Genomic DNA, 21,858 nt, shown 5'->3' with positions numbered 1-21,858 from the left:
CAGTTTAGTTAGAAAGCAAGAAATTACTTTATCGTATAGCTATTTGCCTCGAGGAAGAATTGGAGATAAGAAGGACACAGACATTACATAATTCAATAAATGAACAAAGAAAACAAATGACTGCATATGATAAATTGTTTGATAACGAAACGATTAATGATGATAAAATGATTAAGCTAATACATGACGCCTGGGATTTTATAGCTGGCACTATCGTTGCTTTGCTTTTTATGCAGCTTCTACCAAAAACAAGCTACGAAAACTACAACGAGAATAAGTCCTGTTAAAAAATCCTTCATTTAAATAGACATAAAACGACACAGTGCCTATGTGGCCAAATTTACCAAACTTTATACCAAACTCGTGAAAAGTATACAAAACAGAATGCTAGAATATTGGTGCTATACGAATGACGCGAAACACGTAGGAGTTGGGTCAGATCAGGATTTGAAGATTGAATTGATAAAAACGATAAAACTCCTCTAAATAGTTCTACTTTTATTTTTGTAGCAATTAACATGAGGACAGTATAATTTGCCTCAACGGAATTTTCGGTACATGAAAAACAATAGACAATGAAAAACTCAAGTCTTGAGCCTTTTTATTACTGCTCAAAGACTGAGAATAAGAAAAACAAACGAAGACAAGGTGGAAAGTAAGAAATGAATTATAATGGTTGAATGAGCCAACCGAGTCGTGGAATCGGTCATCTTCCTAGCCAAAACGTTTGCCTAATAGATGGTAAAACAATGCTAATATTAAAGTAGATATCAAGTGCATTAACCCCTCAGCTTCAAACCCCACCCTATTCAAAATCTGGTCTAAAAGCGCAGTCATATTTCAATTGCAAATTCATTTGGTTAATCTGACAGTTAAAACTACAATCGTGCAATGCTAGGTGATGATGATTATGATGTACATTGTTTCTTCAGAACAATGAGACTCTCTTCTTCATGTCGCGTTGCTTCCAGGCAGGCATCTTGTAGAACTCTTCTCGGTCGACTTTGAACAGACCCACGAAATCTTCATCTGTCAGGTAGGCCTGATAAACAAACGTATGAACATCACTCAAAACAAATTCGTCTACCATTTCTGTTCTCAACAAATCATCGAAAAGCAACTAAGACATAAACACAGTCCCGTCTGGCAAAATCAAACTTGATCGATTCCAAACACAAACCTATCGGTTTAAAACGCAATTTCATAGTTTAAAATATATACCTATCGGATAAAAGGTCTACCATATTGGCTTCACCTTCAGCTGTGATAATCGCCTTCAAATAAGCCTTTCGACTTCAAATAAGATCCATCTAACCCAAACAACGTCGTCGACTTCAAACAAATTAGCATAACTAATTAACATAAACTTATAAAAACTATACCAAGTTAATCTATAATTGAAATGTGAATGCCATATGCAATATTATTGTTGCATAAAACTGAAAATTGTGTCTTACAAACAGTATTCAAAGATTTGGATCACAGAAAACGGTCTATAAAAAGTGGTTTACATTCAACAAAGAAGTGATTCAAGGCGCTAGAAAACAAAAAGTGGGTCGCTAAAATGCAGTCGTCCCGATTCAAGGATTTGTTGGCTCACCTCCCGACGTGATCTGTCAATTTCCTTCGGCATTTTATAATTACTGCTTTTTAAAACATCGTAAGGATAGGTCTGAGAAACAAAGACACCAATAAAAAACGTGGCTAGGATAGTAAGAAGCATTACATTCTGTCATACAACAAACACCAAGAAAACAAATAGAGTTCTTACGCGAGACGTCACAAAAAAACTATTTTTGGAATTTTCGAGTTTGGATCACATAAAATATAAGAACACCATTAAATACTTCTAAACATGCAAAATCAATAAATAAGTCATAAATCAGGTGAGATATTGGTATTTCATGAAGCTCTTTCAAGATATTAGAGCCAAACTCAAACAATTCTAAAAGATACTTTTGTGACGTCATCACTTAAGAACCTTTGCGAATCGACGAAGGAGCACATTCATGATAGGCAGCGCATATATTCAGTAATTAACCGCTGACACAAGGAGTATTGATGCCAGAGTAGAGTTTCTCAACTTTGGTATGTGAAATTAAAACAATAAGTGATACACCAGTTGTTAAAATTTGAATTTGGAGTTGTTTATTAGTTCTATTTTTTTAATTAATCCGCAAAAACTACATTGCTAAAGGAGCAGTAAAATAGAATTTAAAAACCGAAGGATCTGCGCATTATAGAAATTTGCTACTTTAGTTGGTCCATTTAAAACAACATTATGAATGCTAAAATAACCATGTATAAAATATAGCTTCAATAAACTGTTTTCAAACAAAAAGTAGGAAGGAAACAATTGATGCTTTACCGTTGATGCTTTAATTTCCTGGTTTTCGTACTTATCAAGCGATGGCAATGAGCGTCGATGGTGTGCTTATAAAAGAAATGTGAAACATTAAATAACAAGAAGATGTCATATTACTGAAGGCAGAATAGACAAATGCCTTTAGGCCCTAAAAATCCCGGACAAAAATTCCCATATTTGCGAGGTATTTGAAAATAATATACGCAAGATCTAGAACTATTGAACTAAAATCAAACTAAATTATTTCCAGAAATAAGTTCATCTTCCATGACACTAACACAAGTATAAAGTTGTCATACTTTGCTTTTGCTGCCAAGAACATTCTATTAATCTTCCTTTGCCACTGAATTTAATACAGACTCTATTAAAACCGAGATATATTAAGTAAAAATGAATTAAAGATCCTTAGATGTGAAACACTGAGGTCCTAAGAGATTGTGAGGGCTGTATTTACCATTCGTTTGATTCCTAGACATTCCGTTGTCTCTCATTTGGACGCTCTAAAATCGAAACAAATGAACCAAATTATAGGCAATCTACGGATACTTAAACGGCTTGAGGCATCTGTCAATCTGTCAGTCAATCAATCATTACATACCAATCAATCAATCTGTCATACCAGTCAGTCAATCAATCAAATTGGCCAATCAATAAGCGTAATATAACTGACGAATTCATTTATTGGTCAATAGTTGAATGACAGATTGCTTAAACCATTTGAGTGTCAGTCGATTGCCTTTACAGACGGGCGGGAAATGGTCATAAGTACAAAACGTAATTAATAATTAAGATACAAGCGGGATTTAATCAGAAGTGTCTCAACAAAAAACACTGGAATCAAATCAGCCAATGGCACTGCAGTCAAGTCTAGAACCGCGTTTGGGTTGGTCATCACCTCAGACTACAAGACAAACTGCAAATAAATTAAAAATGAAAGCATGACGCGACTGACCTCGTAACCCTCGGTGTAATCTGGCATTGCTGTGTAATCTGGCATTGCTGGTAAAGATTTTCGGTTTTCTAAAGAAGAAATACAATAAGAAATTTCGTCAGAACTATCAGCATGATATTATATCATATTAATATGGAGTTCGAAAAATGAATGACAAAAGATTAAAGAGACTGAAAATGCAAAATATATAAACCTTTAAAGAAAAAAACTAATTAAACTTCAGGAGAAGAAAGTAACACATTATATTGCACAAGATCTTTGCTTTAATGGAAGCCACATACGGAAGCTTTCCTTGGTTTGCAACTGGTTTTCTTTCGATTACAAAATAATGTTTCTAGGCTGCATTATTAGACAAAGTTTCGACTAATTTCATTGGATATTCAGCCGACAGAGATTGCCACCTTCTGAGCTTGTCTACTTTGTTGACCCTCCCAGAGCCCACGTTCACAGTACGTAATACGAACATAATCTGTGAAAGATACGATTTACTGCTTGACCACTTTATATATCAATACCTACAGAAAGATCATTATTCAACACCATCAAAAAGAGGCAATTAACCTATTATGGCCACATAAATAGAGCAGACAACAGTTCAGAAAAACTGATAATGCAACGAAAAATTGAAGGGAAAAGATGTAGAGGAAGACCTGCAACAAAGTGGTTTGACAACATTAAAACGATGACAACAAGAAATGTTTATCAGCTCAACAAAGACACTAAAAATAGAGCTGAATGGAGACGTCAGGTTCATAACATCACCAGGGGTCGAACGACCTGAAGGACAACTACAACAACAACATCTGTCAATCTACAAACCTATATCCGTATATTCGATAATTATATCCGTAATTAAAGATGGATTTTTTGACACACAACTTGATCCTCATTAGCTGCTATGTATGCTCTCAATTCTTGTTTTGAAATCTCTAGGTATATACCAGATCGGCAAATTATACACCTAGCATCTGGTCGGATGATTTAGAAATATTTATGTAGCAAGTGCACATAATAGTTTGAATCCGCCTAAACTACAAAGGTATTATTTTTGACATGTATTTTTGCATTCTGATTCTGTCATGTTTTCATTTTATGATTATACAAAACAAAACTTAGAAAATAACACGATGAAGGCAATAGGCCGAAGAAAAAATGTGCCGTCACGGGGGGACTCGTGACAAAAGACAGGTCGTTCGAAATTAAGGATGTCTGTACAAAGTAGCAGAGAAAACTGCAATCAATGTTTAGTAGAACAGCGCCTGGACATAACTAAAGAGCTAGCTAGCCTTTGTACAAAATGAAGTGCATCAAATACCTCTCATGGCATCTCTGTCTCTGTTAGGTAGACGTCTGTATATGGCACTCGGGACCTGCAGAATAAAGCCTGTTTTTAGAAGGGTACTCTTATACATGCCGTTACAGTGGAGATTTGGAGGTACTTAAATAGCTAAGACCTGTCTTTGATGACGTGACAAAGTGCAGACATAAAAAGGCACGGAATGATGGGAAGGCTTCCTGAACAGACATACTTCTTTTATTGTTTGTTAATAATTGGATGATTGTCAAATTTTGTTGGAGCTATGTGTGTGCAAAGAGTATTCGTGTGTGCAAAGGGTTTTTTATGTTATCCTTTATCATCAAATCCTTTGCTATATATTAAAAATTAATTGAGTTGTTTCTAGCGCCAAACTTTTTCTAATAACTGAAATACTTTTGATCAATTTTTTGCATCAATCTATATTAAGATATCAAATTAGTTCGCCATTTTGTTTATTGTATCGAATCAGTTACATTTTTCTGAATTCTCTTGTCAAACTGCGTATCAAAAAGGGTAAGAAGTAACTGGTAAGCTACATATGACAGCATACTTCAAGAATCGAGAAGATTTAAATTATTTATGTAGAGTTTACACCTTTGAACAAATTCTGCATGAAATCACATCATTGTAATGACTATGTAAAAATAGTTGTGGAAAACATTTAGCACTTGCCAAAGGGCCTAGTGTGAAAGCCTAAGGATATCCATTCATTCCTTGGAATAAACTATACACTTACGTTCAAAAAGTATCGGGACAAACTTCGAAAACATTTTATGCAAAAAATTGGGAAGGACTTCTTAAAAATCTTCTTCTTTAAAAAAGTACGACAGCTATTTCCATGAAATTTTGTAGACATTGTTGATGTTTCAAAGCCTTTTATGTACGCCAAACAATTAAAAAAGGATCAACCTTAAAAATTCTATAGGCCTTAAGACGGTCTGCCAACCCTTGGTGAGTAAAAAATTCACCAAGGGTTGGCAGACCGAAGAAGTTTGAGAGAGCTGCGAAGTAATAGGTTCGAATCCTCACCAGACAGTATATTTTTGCGTAAACAGCTAAATTTAGGAACAGAAGCAAAAACGTGGCCTTAGAAATGATAAGAAATACAAATTTTGCGGCTTCTTAAGAAGAAAATGCTCTTTCAAAGCAAAATTAATCGTCGCCGACGAGTACTGTGGCTTTTCCTTTAGCCTTATGTATTTTTAAAGTAACTTGAGAAATTTCAATAATTTCATAAAACTGTAACGTTTTTGTTGATTCAGTAAACTTTATTGAGACTTAATAGTTTGATTCAGTAATTTTCTTGTAAATTTCTTTGTTTGCAAATGTGAATCGAAAAATTTGATTTCGTTTGGACATTGCTAATAGATTGCCAAGGCCGTGTGAGTTTGCCATTTTTAGGCCATGCAACTCTTTTGTAGATTTTGCTATTATTCATAGGCAAAATTGTAGGAATCCAATGGTTGAAGTTATGATTCAAAAGTTTATTCAACTTTTAACCACATTTTTGGATACATAGGTCTAGATTATTTGAGAAAAATACTGCGCGTATCTGAATAAGGTTCCGCTGCAAACCCGAATAGCGCAACGCCATAGTTCTTTTATTGAATTTTATTGAATTTGTGTCCCAATACTTATTGAACAGTAAGTGTAGAACAAAATCTTGAAAATTAACCAAAAATTGACAGTGAGTCTAGAATTCGGTTTTCTTTTCGAGTTGTTGACCGGTCGGGAGATCGTCATAACACAGAAAATATTAAAATCAGGTCTGCTAATAAAGATTTTGTGACTAGAACTTATATTGAAACTCACTGCATCATCGGTTGTCTTGGAAACACTTGTCACGCTTACTGATTGCTGAGTTAAAAAAAGAGAAGCAAATTAACAGGTATGTTGGATGGGATAGTAAAAACGATGCAAATGGTTTAGAAAACAAATGAAACAGTAGAAAATACATAAGGGGTGCCAAAGAAAAAGTCATTTCATTTCAAGTCGTTGCGTATTAAGAATGTAGTACGGTGAAGATTTGATAACATCTACCAGATCAACATTTACTTTGATCCAACAAGACATCTTTTTAAAATGTAAGATCGTCGTCCAGATGACAGGCAATGGGGAACAATTCTCCATATTGCTTTTGTTTCGATTTTCTTCAACACTGCATTTTTCAACACTGCAATTTTCAAATCATGCTGCTGAAACTTAATTGTTTTCTTTGACTTTAGATAAACCTCAATATTTCTTTTCAGTTTTCTTTTAAGTAAAATATATAGAAAATGAAACGTAAACAAATAAGATACCTTTGGTGGTTCTACTCTGGAATCTAAAACAATAAAAGCCACGAATCAAAATCTTGAAAAATAAAGAATTTGCAAATTTACCTTAAACAATATTCTTATATTTGCATCTGTCAACATGCCAATAAACTTTAAAACTGCATTATATAATTTAATGTCTAGTGGAAGAATGTTTGCTAAGATTAAAGGAAATGTTTAAGGGTGAAAGGGAAGAGCTGACAATATAGAAGGATACTCGAAATCAACGAGGCATTCCAGTACGCTAGACAAAACGAGGCATGCCATTCATTTACAGAACCGATCAAAATTGCACAGAAGTAAACAGCTCCATTAGCTCTCAAGATTTCATTTGGACACATTAGTTAACTTGAAACTAAGTTTGAGAGTTTCGACCTTCTTAGTTTTAAATTTTTCCAATCGTTTTGTAGGCCGTGCTACTTTCTGGACTATCAACTCAATATAACTAACTATTACAACCATCAGCATATGTTCTTTATCTCTAATATTACTTAGTATGTAGCTCAAGATTATAAATGGTTTTGTTCAGTTCACTCTACTTTAAAACATGATATCAATTCAAGCATCAATGGTTTCATGGCCAAATGTGAAACAGAAATTATTTTTAACACAATTGAGATCTCACAAGCATGCATCTGTTTTGAACAATGCACGGAGATGCTTGTGTGATCTGCGCGTTACTCATGGTGATAAATTAATTGTAATAAAAACAAACAAGATCCACGATCTTCAACTTATTCAAATGATCAAAGAGTAAAAAGAAACAAAAATTTGCTAAAGGAAGTCTTACCGTCTCGTTTGGAAGCAGACTCGATGTAGCTCAATGGCCTATTTGCAGATCTAACATCGATTTCGGCATCCACAGGGGCAAAAGAGTGTTCCTTTGAAAGAAAACAAAACAGTAAGTGACTGGATGAATATCTATTTGAAATTCAAAACAACATCCTTGACTTAATCCATACCTTAACAAAATAACACAAACGTGATACATTGGTTTATAAATTCTACAGTACAAATAGCAAACAAACAGCTCTGCATCTGCTAGAGTTGAACCTGACTTTAAAAACTTTTCGCTTGTCAACGTGTGCTGAAAAAAGGGATTACTCACCCGAGGAGATTCCTCTGATGTAGGTGGGCTTGTGGCTCTTTTTACAGAATACGAGGTCGTTGAAATTCTTGACTTCCAATTTTGACTTGAGCCTCTAGTTGGCGGAGGGGGAGGTCGGGCAGGTCCACCTGAAAGCAAAACAACACTTAATTAGAAGATATGGATCAGATAAATGATGTTTGGAAAATGGAAAAGGAGAGAATGATCAACAAATAGTGCAACATTTACGGGCTATGTTACTCCGTTTTAGACACTTTAAGTTGCATAAGGAGCAACATGATTAATAATTATAGACTAAAAATTACTAAAATCAAATAAAATCGCATGAGCCCCCTACCTTCATCGCTGCTAAACGAGGATGCTTTTTGAAATCCATTCACGACGGGGGGCTGCGCATTTTCTTTGCTTGCGGGTGGAGACAGACTTCTTTCAGATTCGTCGCTTTTGGATTCTGTCCTTCTTGTTGTTGTTGTTGTTGTCATTGTTTTGACTTCCATTCGGGAATACTGCGACGGGCGATAAGTTGGCGTTGTTTTCGGCGGCTCAAATGACTTCGTTTCCGGGGGTTTCCATTTACCAGCAGTAGAATCGGTAGTTCTCGGCTTGAAATTGATTGATATCGAGGATGGCATTGTCTTTTGAGTCCCGAATGGTTTGGCTGCAATTCACAAAAAGAAGCATTTGTTAAATCTCAAAGGATGTCTGTTTGGTTTTTTGCTTGTTCAAAATGGGAGAAATTGCATAGCAAGTCAGGGAAGCTGAAATACGATTAATCGCTAGCTGCACTTGATGGTAGCATCTTTGAAGAATAAAAAATCATTTCAACAAACATGAGAAAAGGTGGTTTATTAAAAAGTACGATTTTGGATAGGGAGGGAAGCGAAGGAAAATGCATTCAACGATAGAGTCACTGGCACAAGAAAATTTTTGATCCTAGAAAATTATCTTACTTAAGGGAAATATTTGGCGAAGAGAAGAAAAAATTCTTTTTGATTAAAGGAACACTCAATAAAAGCTACAGTTTATCATTATCTAAATTCATACTACGCTATTAGTTGTGATAAATACTCCAATCAAGGAACTGTGGTGCAATTGAGTTGTGAGGCCAATTGATCTTACAACAGGCATATTATTCTTTGATTTTAATCTGTTCATATATAAAACATAATTTGATTTGATCATTTCAATTCCTGTCTCCCTAGAAGGAAAGAAGCAAAGAGAATCTGTGTAGCATTAGGTCACCTGAATAAGCAAGGGTATCTGCAGGGGACGCACTTCGAAGCGAGTTTTCTCTCGGCGATTCTAAACCAAACAAAAATTCTATCAAAATGCAGTAGTATTTCACTGATTTCATGATTAAATTTAGACACAAGTAAATATATAAAATAATCGGTTCTAGCAATTCAACTTCTTTAATGACACGGAGTTAAAAACCAGAGAAACAGCCGTGACAGTAATGAGATCGACCGTCCGGTGGTTATCTCTCTCCTTTACAAACAATGCAATGTCATGCTAGCAAGTTGTATGATAAGCAATAACTAAACCACAAAGTGAAGAACAAGTTCTAATACCAAAACTTCCCGTTTTCCATTCATTTTAAAAAAGCAGAAAAAATATTTAAAAGCAAGCATAATGCGAGGATAGAAGTAAAAACTGCTTTTCTACGAACAAAACAAACCTCTTTGCATTTCAGGTGATGTTGATTTCGCACGTCTTTCTTCTTCTCTTGCTCTTTCAGCTCGTTCCCTTTCAGCTCTCTCGCGTTCAACACGCTCTCTTTCAGCCCTCTCGTGTTCGGCACGCTCTCTTTCAGCTCTCTCGCGTTCGACACGCTCTCTTTCAGCTCTCTCGCGTTCGACACGCTCTCTTTCAGCCCTCTCGCGTTCTACACGTTCCCTTTCAGCTCTCTCGCGTTCGGCACGCTCTCTTTCAGCTCTCTCGCGTTCGACACGGGCTTTTTCGGCTCTTTCACGTTCGACTCGTTCCCTTTCAGCCCTCTCGCGTTCAACACGTTCTCTTTCAGCTCTCTCGTGTTCTGCTTTCTCACGTTCAGCTCTCTCTTTTTCAGCACGTTCTCTCTCAATTATTTCACGTTCGGACTTCTCTCGTTCTTCTTTCTCTCTTTGTTGCTTCGCGAGCTCCTCTTGTTCCCTTTCATATGCCAGTCGCTCATTTTCTTCCTCCTGCGAGATGAAAGGCAATGGTTGTGATGGTAATTTCAAAGATATAAACCAAAGGGCTAAAATAGCTTTCGACGAGAGATGCTTGATCAGACACCTGGGACCGCCGAAGCGGGGAGGGGTTGCCGTAGGCATAAACACTCAAATAATATTCAAAGCTGTAATGAGAACAATACAAAAACAACTTTCCTTTTGGTCTTCTGCATGATCAGCCCCCCAAAAAAACCTTTTAGCCCCCTCCCCAAATCTACAATATACTCCGCGGTCCCTATCAGTAATTATGAAATCAGAAGTAATTATGAAATCAGAAGTAATTATGAAATACCTCTCTTTGATACTCGTCACTGCATTCAGGGTGCCAAATATCTGACCCTACAACCAAATACGATTGATTTCAAAACCTGGACATTTAAGAAACTGTAGCTTGCGCTCATAAAGAATATCTACTCCTTTATTAGAAACTAGGCAGCGTGGTTTTTCCCAATTCCTTAATAGATATATATGTATAAAGTGAACTTATGCGTGAAGACATGTACACTAGTAAAAAATACTTTAGTAGTTTAGTAGCATCGTTGCGGTGGTTGTTAATGCGTAGATTCATTTGTGTCTCTGATTTGCCAACATATTGTAGTTTACATTTTGTTCAGTCCATAAGATAAATGACAAATATATATATACATAATCTATGAAATATTCAATACTTAATTTGTCCCTTTTCATTTCTTAGGGTACACTTGTTAACTATGTAGCAAGATCCTTGAATTCAAAGATGCCATTTTAAAAAGAAAGCATTATGTAAAAAAGAGTTTCTAAATGAACAGATGAGAAATCAGCCAGCCTCATTTAAGAATATTTCCTTGCATAAAAAGAAACTAGAAAGCATGATATGAAAACTTGAGTTTCTTTAAAGCGGGGATTTACTGCGCCGCAACAGCCGAACATAGAAAAGAATACCTTGAAGATACATTTCTTCTCCCTCGCCAAAAATTTGTCCGCATTTCGCGCAACGGGAACACTGTGGGTGGTAGTGCTTTTCACCAGCCTAAACGATAAAAATAAAGATCTTAAACGAATCCAAACTTCAAATGAAAAATGACATCATTTACAGTGACTTTAGTTGCAAAAAAGTGTCTCTCTAAAAATCTTGTTCCTTTTAGAGACATGTTTGTCAGTCATATAACGATAATACTACTTGCACCTTTGAAATAAATGGTTTAACAGGCTTCTGTACTTGACAAGTTAATTCTACGTGGCAGCAAATTCAAATCTACTTCATAGACATTCAAATTTCCTGGAATGGTTCATATGGACATGTCTAAAGCCAGACGCCTCTTTTCTATTTGTAACGACTTTGTTAAAATCAGTAGAATATAAACAATTGGGGGTAAATAAACTAACCTGCAAAACCTTTCCTGTGATGTACCCACCGCATCCAGCACAAGAAACGCCAAATTCATCTTGGTAATCCTTCTCGCAGAATGGTACGCCATCCCTGAAAGCAAAAACAAAGGCTGTCGATGAGGAATGAACAAGCAAAGTTCTGTTGCGGTCACTCGTGGCAAACAGATGAAATTTTCTTATAACAATATTTTGGCGGTGCAGATCTCGAAATTGGTTTTCAACAAAGCAAACAAGAGCTTTTTCGTCTACACTCCTCAGAGTAAAAGACGTCAAAATAAGGGTCCGAAAGAACAAGATGGAAAAAATGGGCAAATCTACCAAAAAAAAAGATAAAATGAAAGCCCTGCTAACAACAGTCACTCAATCTTCTGAAAACTGCTCATTTAGGCTAAATTAAGAAAGCGCTTCTTTTTCAGCGGAAGGTTGCATAGAGAAAACCATCCCGCTTTGCAGGCACCAGACTCTTCCCGGGATTAGGTGACAATGGTCAGTCTTTTAAGTGTTATGAATATATGTGGCGACTGTTCTGTCCCAGATACCGGAACAAGTCTTAAGATAGTCGTCCTTAGCCAAGATCGCGGTAAGTCTGTGTGTTTTTATCCTTTGTAATCACAACCTGTATACTTCCTGAGACAAATGCATTCTATACATGGGTGCTCACGAACACTTAAAGAAAAGGGACTTGTAAGGAAATTGCTAGAAAGACATCAGAAGAGGCACTTTTGGGAAAAGAGCTTTTGGGTCGAAGTTAAAAATTATGAAATATAGAATACTGTTCCATCTTCGCAAAAAACCGTCTTCTTCAAAAACATTGAATGAATCAAAAGTCCCAGATAGCGAGTAAAGACATGTTCTAGAGGCTTCAGCCAGAATTCCCATCACAACAATGACGGACTGTTCTAATAAAGCTATGATCACCGCAAGGTGATGTTATGAACCTACAATTTATCGATAGAAATTGAAAAATGACTGTAGAATGAAACGGTGAAGAGAAAGGTTAAGTCGTTTGACACGTGGTGCTAAAGATGCGTTCTGAAAGTGAGCTGGGCCGAACATGTCACGAACAAATAAATCTACCATAGGATGAGGCTCATCTAGAGAGCTGGCCAACAAACGTTGCACTAAAGGGAAAAGAAGGCAAAAACCTTGGGAATAGATCATCAGGTATGGCAAAGCGAAAAGGAAATCAGAACACTGCAATAAATGGAAAGCAATGACTGCCAACTTTCGGCTCAAAGATTACTAATGATGAGAATTTCAAGGGGTTTCTCGTCCAACGTTTACAAAGCATCTTGCAAGGTTTAAGTTGGATTAAGTTCAAAATATCACGTCCAGCCATGTACCATGATTCATGCACCCTAGCTTGACCCATGCATTACAGCCAAACATTTTTGGAAGAAAGCTGGAAAAATCGAAAATTTCTCTTGTACCGACAAAATGGGATAATTGCTCTAGATGAAATCAGGATTTAAGCCAGAAGTTGTGGGATAACAATTGAAAAATAAAATGCTGAAGTCACCGAAATGTGATGTGTGTGAAAATTCTAACGCCATAATTGCTTGTAACAAAAAAGCACGTTTCACAAACAAATCCGAGCAGCCATCAACACATTACACAATAGGCCATCACAAGTACTTGTGCATCATTCCGAGCTGGTAACAATCACCATCAAAGGCAATGCAGGAATGTTATAACACTTGCAAACAATTCGCATTTTTAGCAGCTAATATTATGGACTCGTAACACCGAAAAAAATCCCTGCAAACACATATACACAGGTATAAAACACAGATAGTCTTTATGTTCAATTTCCTGTCATGCTTTCATTCACACGCCCCTGCAGTCAAGATATATGGAAATATGACATTCACAACATGTTTAGCATATGCAGTTTCAAGTGTCTGGGTACCTGCAGCGAAAGCGTAGAAATAAACCTCCATAACTAGACATTAAGCAATCAATAAATAGATCACTTTGTACCATGGCTAGATTAGGCAACGTTTTATCTTTTCTGCTTGAACAATACTAAGCAGAGCCCTCACCCTGGTAAAACCTTGAGAAGCTAACTGCTTAAAGTATATAAAATTATTACCTGCCCATATACTCTCCAGACAAGAGGCATCCACATTTATTGCATGTAAAGCACCAAAGATGCCACTGGCTATCCAATGCCAATAATGCCTGGCCAGTCTTTATTTCATTGCCACAACCAGCGCAAGCTAAAATGAAATTCAAAGGATTAAATTACTTAAAGCTACTCTGAATTTTACGCTTAATGTGGTGATCAAGCAAAAATTATCAAATTGATAAAAAAATTTCCATATACGATATAGCAAGGGTTGTTGCTACTAGGGTTTTCTATATAAACAGTAAACCTCTATAAAATTTGAGGTTCCAGAGGGGGTATATAAGAAAGGGGTTTATCAACAATTCAAGAAAAAGTTTTAGAAAATACTTTTTGAGTTAATGATGCTATTCCAAAGTCTAATAAAACATTATATATCAAGACTTGACTCCTCATCTTGAAGTCATGTCATTGTCATCTATAATCTTTCATTTATAGTTTGGGCCATCCATCCTTCTACTAAAAAATTAATGATAAATACTTTTAAAATTAAAAGCAATAATTCAAATATTCTCTTTTTGAATACTTGTTGTCTTTACAAGCCAAAATTGTCACCAACCTCCTTCTGCACCAGGTGATGGCTGGTCCTTTGGGCTTCCTGGCAAACAATTGTCACAAAGATAGTCATCTCCTTGCATGTTAACCTTAGCACCAGGGGCAAATGCATTGCTAGGATAAAAAGCGAAATTACTACCCATACTTCAAAATTGACTAGGCAATGCAGATTTTACAAACATAAAATTTAATAATACTTTTGATCTATGAAGTTTGAGATGATTTCTTGTGAGTGAAGTCCTCTTATAAATTTATGTACAAAATCATTTCTGCGTCAATTTTATCTTCACATTATAAGAAGCCTTCTTGTTCAATCAAGATAACTTCAAATGAGCCTGACTTTAAAGTCCTGAGCAACTTGCCCCTACTTACCCAGATCACTCCAGCCCCATACCTAATGAGACAGATAAAGCACTTGGAAGTATAGTGTCCGGGCATCCATAAATTATACTTTCATAAATTGAAACTATGAGGACTAGCTTATTAAGACTATGAACATTTTAGCATGAAACAAGACTGGGATCATTTCAGAAAAGTGATTAAACTTGAAATGATAGAGGCAAATTTAATAGACATGTATAAAATGCAAATGAAAAAATTGTGTAATGGTATTTTCCAAAGACTTATTTATCACTTGATACTCAAGCAAATACTTCTTGGCCTGTAAAAAGAAAAGAAAACTCACTTGCAACTGGCACAAGCAAAACATGATTCATGGAATGAGTCATCGTAGACAGAGACTGCATCACCTTCGATGAACTGCCCGCAAGCTGTGCATTTCACTCCAAAAAGCTTCTGGTAGTCACGGGAACAGTAAAACTCATTTTCATAACTGTAAAATCCATTGGTCATCAGATCTTTCAAGCAAGCTAAATGGGAGCATGAAGAAATTTGACAGGATTCAAAGTGTTCTTGAATGCAATGTAGAATAGCAATCTGTTATACAGAGATCATGTGTGGATAGCTTTCAAGTTGTGATGCTATAAACACAGTGGACTTCCTGCTAGCCTTTGTGAAAAGTTAAATTGTTGATTAGTTCAAATATTTTCTCATGACTTATTGTGTTGTTAGCTTTCACAAACCAAAGCCATTCTATTATAAAACATTGATTCTATTCAAATTTATGTTAACACAGACTTTACAATAGATAAAAGTACTTCAAATAGTTTACCTTTGCATTTGAAGCAATCTTGGTGAAAATATTCATCCCTTGCAAAGAGAACTTCTCCATAACAAATCTTGTTGCACTTCCCACAAAACACGTCATCCATTTTTCAAATCTATTGAACAATAGACATACTTTTTGTATCATTTGATGCAAAGACATTCTGACCAATATAGTGCTGAACTAAGTGAGCAATAATCTCAAAAAAAGATAATTTGTTGCATCTCCAAGCATTTAGCATTAGTTTACAAATGGGGGAGGAATACAATGGGGAAGGGATAGCAGGGATCAAAAATTTATCCCTAAATATTGTGCAATTATTAGACACCCATAATAACCTGCTAAGCCATCCATCTAACAGCAATCCCTGCCTACCAATGCCAGCAGCTTCTACACTCACGCTTTCAAGTCCAAATTAAGGCAAGAAAAATTGAAGAGTGCATGGACAACTATCCAAGCCATTGAAAAAAGAACATTGTTAACCAAACCATGTCTTATTTCACTTGCCTTTTAAGCAGGTTTTATAAGTTTAGCTACTGGCGAGCAGAAAAAGTAATACTTTTCTGGACTCTAAGTATCTGAAAACGTTCTGTTGATCTAAAAAGTAGCCCCTTGACACTCTATATATATACTTTATAAACAGGGCAGCACATTAAACATAAAAAAAACCAACACGTAAAGCAAGAAAGAATGCTTGGACTTTCATACAAAGAAAACTTTGTTCCAATATTTGCTAAAATCTTAAAACAGGCATTAAAGTAGCCATGTTGGTCTTACTCTAATCCTCAATCAATTACTCTCAAACATACATTATTTGCATTAGAAAAGGACTTGGATTAAGTCTTATTAAAGATTCAATAACCTTAGCTTACAGATATTATGAATATTAAATCAAGCAGACAAAACCACATCTTAGCATAGCAGACATACAACCATTGCTATAGTTAGCAGGTTTAAAACACCCTAGTTCAGGGGCATAGTGCATGCATTTCGATTATGGGCAGGGGCACAATGATATCCTTGGCACTAGAAGTACTACATGATCTTAGCACCAGGACCAGCATATTTAAATATCAAAAAGCTATTGGTAGGAGTGTGCCCCATGTAGATCCAAGATTCTATGCCTTTCCCCTACAAGTTCTGCTTACAGTTAAAGATTGTCAAGCAATATTGGTTTGTGTTGCACAGTCAACCATAACAGTTATTTATTCTGAACAATTTGAACCCAGTGAGATTAACAAGAAAAGAGAGCAATCATGCAGAAAGTAAAGGCAAAAGTTGATGTGAGTTTCTATCAAAGAGTAAAGGGGATTACTGGAAAAATTTACTCAAACAAAAGACCCTGGCATCCTGCTTAATGAAATTTTAGACAAGGTTTTTAATATGTTTTGTTTGTGGTAAAACCTGAGACAATCTGATCTCAAACCAATGGACTCAGCTTCATTCCATTATGATTTTCTTTGCAAACAACTGAAGACAGCACATGTACAGAGAGGGATCAAACCTCCAAGGCAAACAGAATAAGACATTTTTCAGTTGATGAACATTTCGAAAAACATTTTTGACTACATGTTATGCATTTGTGAATGTGTAGGTCACATGTTATGTTATGTGTAGGTCAAAACAGAGATAGCTAGATAAATTCTCTATTGAAAGCTTAATCAAATCATTTGCTGGGGAAATTTGTGGAAAATGACTTAATCACCTTGTTACACAACAATCATGCTTTAATTTGACAGAAGATTTAACATTCTTTTGCAAAAATAAATGTATATATGCGCCAGGACAAAAATTCAGAACAATATCTTTACATATATAGTTCAAATATTATTGAAACTCAGGAAGCAGCTTCTTTTAGCACCAATGGCCTTCTCATGAATGACTCATCTATGTTATTTTTCTCTTTGAATGTATCTTTTCTTAGCAGGTTTTGGTTAGGATACAGGTGGCTATATAGTGCATCGGGACAATTTGACAAAACATTCTTCTGGTCACAGTTTTTAAGTGAAATCCTAATGAAACTTCTGAAGCAAAAAACTGAAGCGTTTTTGTTTTTATACTACCAGGAAAAACATGACCAAAAACAATGATGACAGAATCATTGCACTAACATTTCCCTTTTTAGATATCTTGCGTTCAAGTTATAATGGATTTTAATTAATCAGCAAAAGTAACAGGCTGTATGAATTCTGATTCTACGGAAACAAATTTATTTTCCCAGTCAAAATATAAATTTTCTTCTGTATTCTTCTTTGAAAATTCTTTATTCACCATAAAATCTTTATCGGACGATCAGATGTACAATATCCGGGGGAAATTACTTGGCTATTAACTAAACTCTTTACTTGGCTATTAATTTCACCTTTGATGCATGTGCATCAACAAAATGAGTAAACTTAGGGGTAAGTAAATGTCAGCGTAAATTGATTTATTTTCTTATTTCTTGTTTCCTTAAACAATCTGCCTAGATATTAGGAAAAAACCATCAAGCTATGGGTTACCCGGCTATGTTCGCTTTATCATCAATAACCCATCGTTAAAAGTAGAAGGACTATATCTTCTGAAAAGTGACTATATAAATTCATCAATTCATATTGGAATAATTTAAAGGGCTTTTTGCAAGCAATCTCAACCTTCGAGAGAAATTAGTTGGAGAATAATAACGCGCGGAATCAGAGTCGAAGCGTGGTGTCTGTACGGTTCACCACATCACATTACAACCACACACTTCCGCCAAACATTTGAAAATCTTTCGAAACCAAACATCTAAGGTACTGCCTCGCTTACTCTTATTCTATCCCAGAAACTGTTAGCGAACCTTAACGGCCTGAGTTCGGTAGAAACCGTGTCATTGTGCGCGTCTTTATCAACAACAATAAGGAAATAAAGCGGCCTAGGTAGGCAGGGCAAGTTAAACTGTCGTTTAAGACGGATAATAACAGAAAAATCGAGGATATCTTACCTTTAAGCGAATAAAATGTGCCCAGATTTTATTTTCTTTAAACAAACAGCCCAGAAGCCTTCTACCACCTCGACTTTTCAATCAACAAAGCTTTGACTCACTGTCTGTATCATTTGGAAGTCAACAAATTCCGAACGTTCCAAATCATAATGGCGCCCAGACCCTCCGCGCGCTGATTGATTCAGCCTCACCCACCTTTCCCGACATTCAGTTCGCATGTAGTTTTATTTTGAATAACGAGGTTTCTCAGTCCTAAGTTTTGAATCAATTTGCTAGAAAATTGTGATCGAATGCAATTTTATCAGAGCTAATTTCACAAAGATGTTTTTAGACTTTGATTCAACTTTGTGTTTAATGTTGCTGAACTTGAATTTTTACATTTGGGCTAGCATGCTCAAAAATGAAAATGAAAATAGATTAAATGAAATGTTCTCTCTTACGAAATAAGGTTTTCATTCGTACAACATGTCACGTGATGCATCATAGCATCATTGCACTGTGACTGCATCAGCATTTGTTAATAGGTACTTTTGTGCATGTCTTAGTTGTTATTTTAAGTTTCTGTTAAGCTATAAAAGCGATGGTTTTCACTTGCTCCCGCCCCTCCCCCCTTTTCCATAAAGCACAGTGTCTTTCTTCCAATTCTTGTTCATTTTATTGATCTGTTAGGGGGTCAGGGCTCATTTTCATAGCAGAATTCTGTTCCCAGCTCTGTACGTTTCTGTTCCTGGTGAGGCAAAGAGAAGTTTCTTGTCCTGTCCCTGCTCAGAACTTTGGATTGCTTTGTAACTTGGAGTCAATTATGTTCTATTTTAGGTTTACTGTTTGAAAAGGGTTAGCAACTTATAGCGGTTAACCAACATTTAATCTTCGCCTCCTGAGATCAGGGAATGTAACATCCAGAACTGATTTGTCTTTTGAGGGAGCTATTTTTTAAAATTCAAGGAATTTCTTCATTGACGTTTTCTTCACTGAGTAAGACATGAGGATAAGTTAGCAAAATATGAATCCAACCAACAACTGATGAGGCTGGTAAAATCTGTTTGGAAATGTGTTTCAAATAAAGTTTGCCAGATAAAAACGGTACTTTTTTGCCCATTCCCCCTCCCTCTTATCTGCTTTTTATGTCACTGTTAGGTGGAGAGTATTGATTTATCCCCACTTGGGCCATTAACAGTTGGTTTTAATGTTTTGTTTATTCATTCAAGCTAAAAAGCTGGTAAGTAAGGGCATGCACATTTGTTCTGCTCAAGAGAAAGGCAAGGGTCATTGACACATTTGAGTGTCAAATACACTCAGATTGCCAGAAAAGTCCTGCCAGGTGTGAATAAACGCTGTTGCATTTAATGTTGATCTTACACGTGACTTTGTCCATCTAATCAGAATAAACTTTAAAACAGTGGCTACCTTTCCTCAAAGAATACCAAACAAACATTGAATGTTTGCTTGGCCAAAATAATAATTGTTGTTCAAAATGAATTTCGTTGATGCTAAAAACTTCCGTCTACCTTCTTTCTTTGTTTCCTATTTTCCCCACTGTTTAGAATTAAAACTTGTTCAAAGATAACAGGTTCTGGCTTGGCTGAATAACTGGATCTTTCGATTGCATTTTTACAAAATCAGAGACGATTAGAAACAATGCGTCTGCCCTTTTTCTTAAGCACAGTAACAAAGTTTAATCCACAGAACACCGTTAGCAATACCACAATTCAATTTTAAAGGATAAGGATAAGACAAAACACTTCTTCCCAGAAAAATCCAGTTTTCAAGTTTTACAAAATATCTGATTAATAACCTGACAGGTAAAGCATCTTGTCTCAAAATTAAAGCCATATTAGTATCTAAATTCATTTGAAATTAACAGTTGGTAAAGATAAGGCAAACCTTTATACATCAAATTGAACTTTAAATGTCTCTGTCAGAATTTCTCAATCGACAAATCGTTTTAATTTGGCAAATAGGCCTTTACTTGGTTTAAGTACTCGGTGTAATACTAGGAACAAAACAAGGAACGTTTAAAAGATAATGCACACTTTTCCTTATATAAGAATACACAGGGGCGTCGCGACCGGGGGAGGTATTGGGGGTGTCACACCCCCCCCAATAGTATCTCAATAGGAAATTTCAGGTAAAATCCGCTCGGTGGAAGACACGCTTTAGGTATTTTAGAGACCTTCATGTCATAAAATCAGTAAAGAATCAAGCAAAGGTAGTTGATCCGTTGGTTAAAGATGATATTCCTTGATATGAATGAAGGTAAACAAACTAATGATTCGAAGATTTGAAGATTTCTTGTTGGCACTAAATCGAAAAATCCAGGCCCTCTTTAGGTAAAATTGTGTCTTGTGTCCATTTCCCCTAAAGTTTCTCAGTAGAAGCGTCAACTGCAATTCACTGTGAGCTCCAGTTTTTTTTAACATTCAAAGTTACCTAGCTTCAGAAGTAACTGACAACATGGTATTTCTCAAGACCACGGCGAAATTGTACCAGTTGTCTTTATCTGCTGTTCAATTTGTTTGCGAAAAAATTATTTTCAATAGGATTAAAAGGATTGCTTTAGTTAAATGTGCTTGAAAGAGTGATTTTCCAGAGAATTAGAAGCATCAAAATTCGAAAATTCCCTGCTCCTTCGGCGGCAACCATGGTGCCGCCTCGGGTAGTAACTATATCCTTTGCCCGTTTCGATATAGAGGTTTGACAAAATTATTAGGAATATTCCGTTATTATCAAATTAAAATGAAAGTTGCGCATTATAGAGTTAGATTGACAAAATGCATTGCAGAGGTTTGTGACAGCAACTAAAGAATTTCAGGCAAAGACTTTTTAATCAGGTAAATTTGTAGTTCACACCCCCCCCCCCCCCCAACAAGGCTTGCCTCGCGACGGCCCTGAGAATACACTTCATTAGAACGTAAGAACATGCCAGCTTCAGTTGAAAAATTAAAAGAAACAACAATGTGCTTTTGAATATTTACTCTCTCTCATTCTAATGAAACATAGCAGATTTTATCAATTAGTCACCCGTGCTGCTAAAATGTCGTGCAAAACAGTTTAATTTGATTTCAGAAACAATTTATAGAATATCATCGTTGACAAGTCAATGTTGAAATAAAAAACAACATTTAGTGCACCCGACCCACAAATTATTCAAAACTTAAGAACAGTGAAACTTCAGATGAAAAAACTGGTTATTTCGGTATTAAGGGTTCCTACAATAAACGGTCTATTGGGATTCCACAAGGATCCGATCTGGGCCTCCTGCTCTCAAACTTTTACATTAATGTTTGTTGCTCTCCTTACAGGATACAGATATCTGCAATGGCCCAAATTATGGAACATTGTTTGTGTCTATATTACAATTGTAGAGTGTTTTATGATTTCACATGCCATTCACTCCCATTTTACATGGTCT

The 21,858-nt window shown here is 36.0% G+C and overlaps 1 protein-coding gene across 1 annotated transcript; it reads right to left on the bottom strand.

Annotated features, from left to right (window-relative positions):
- Positions 1–121: 121 nt before the first annotated feature.
- On the bottom strand, positions 122–18,610 carry LOC135695862 (uncharacterized). The gene is made up of 21 exons (XM_065215055.2): positions 18,447–18,610; positions 15,491–15,599; positions 15,005–15,188; positions 14,324–14,433; positions 13,732–13,858; positions 11,637–11,730; positions 11,193–11,280; positions 10,564–10,610; positions 9,737–10,241; positions 9,301–9,360; positions 8,396–8,716; positions 8,059–8,186; positions 7,741–7,831; positions 6,936–6,958; positions 6,448–6,492; positions 4,633–4,687; positions 3,318–3,385; positions 2,820–2,865; positions 2,369–2,433; positions 1,601–1,672; positions 122–1,042 (listed from the first exon to the last, which is right to left on the bottom strand). The coding sequence occupies exons 2-21, from the start codon at positions 15,588–15,590 to the stop codon at positions 929–931; spliced, it is 2,343 nt and encodes a 780-aa protein (XP_065071127.2). The 5' UTR covers positions 15,591–15,599; positions 18,447–18,610; the 3' UTR covers positions 122–928.
- Positions 18,611–21,858: the final 3,248 nt, after the last annotated feature.

Source organism: Rhopilema esculentum, chromosome 14, assembly GCF_057945365.1.
Source record: "Rhopilema esculentum isolate cy_ngs chromosome 14, ASM5794536v1, whole genome shotgun sequence".
NCBI classification, from domain to species: domain Eukaryota; kingdom Metazoa; phylum Cnidaria; class Scyphozoa; order Rhizostomeae; family Rhizostomatidae; genus Rhopilema; species Rhopilema esculentum.
This window is presented reverse-complemented; position numbering and strand designations above follow the sequence as displayed.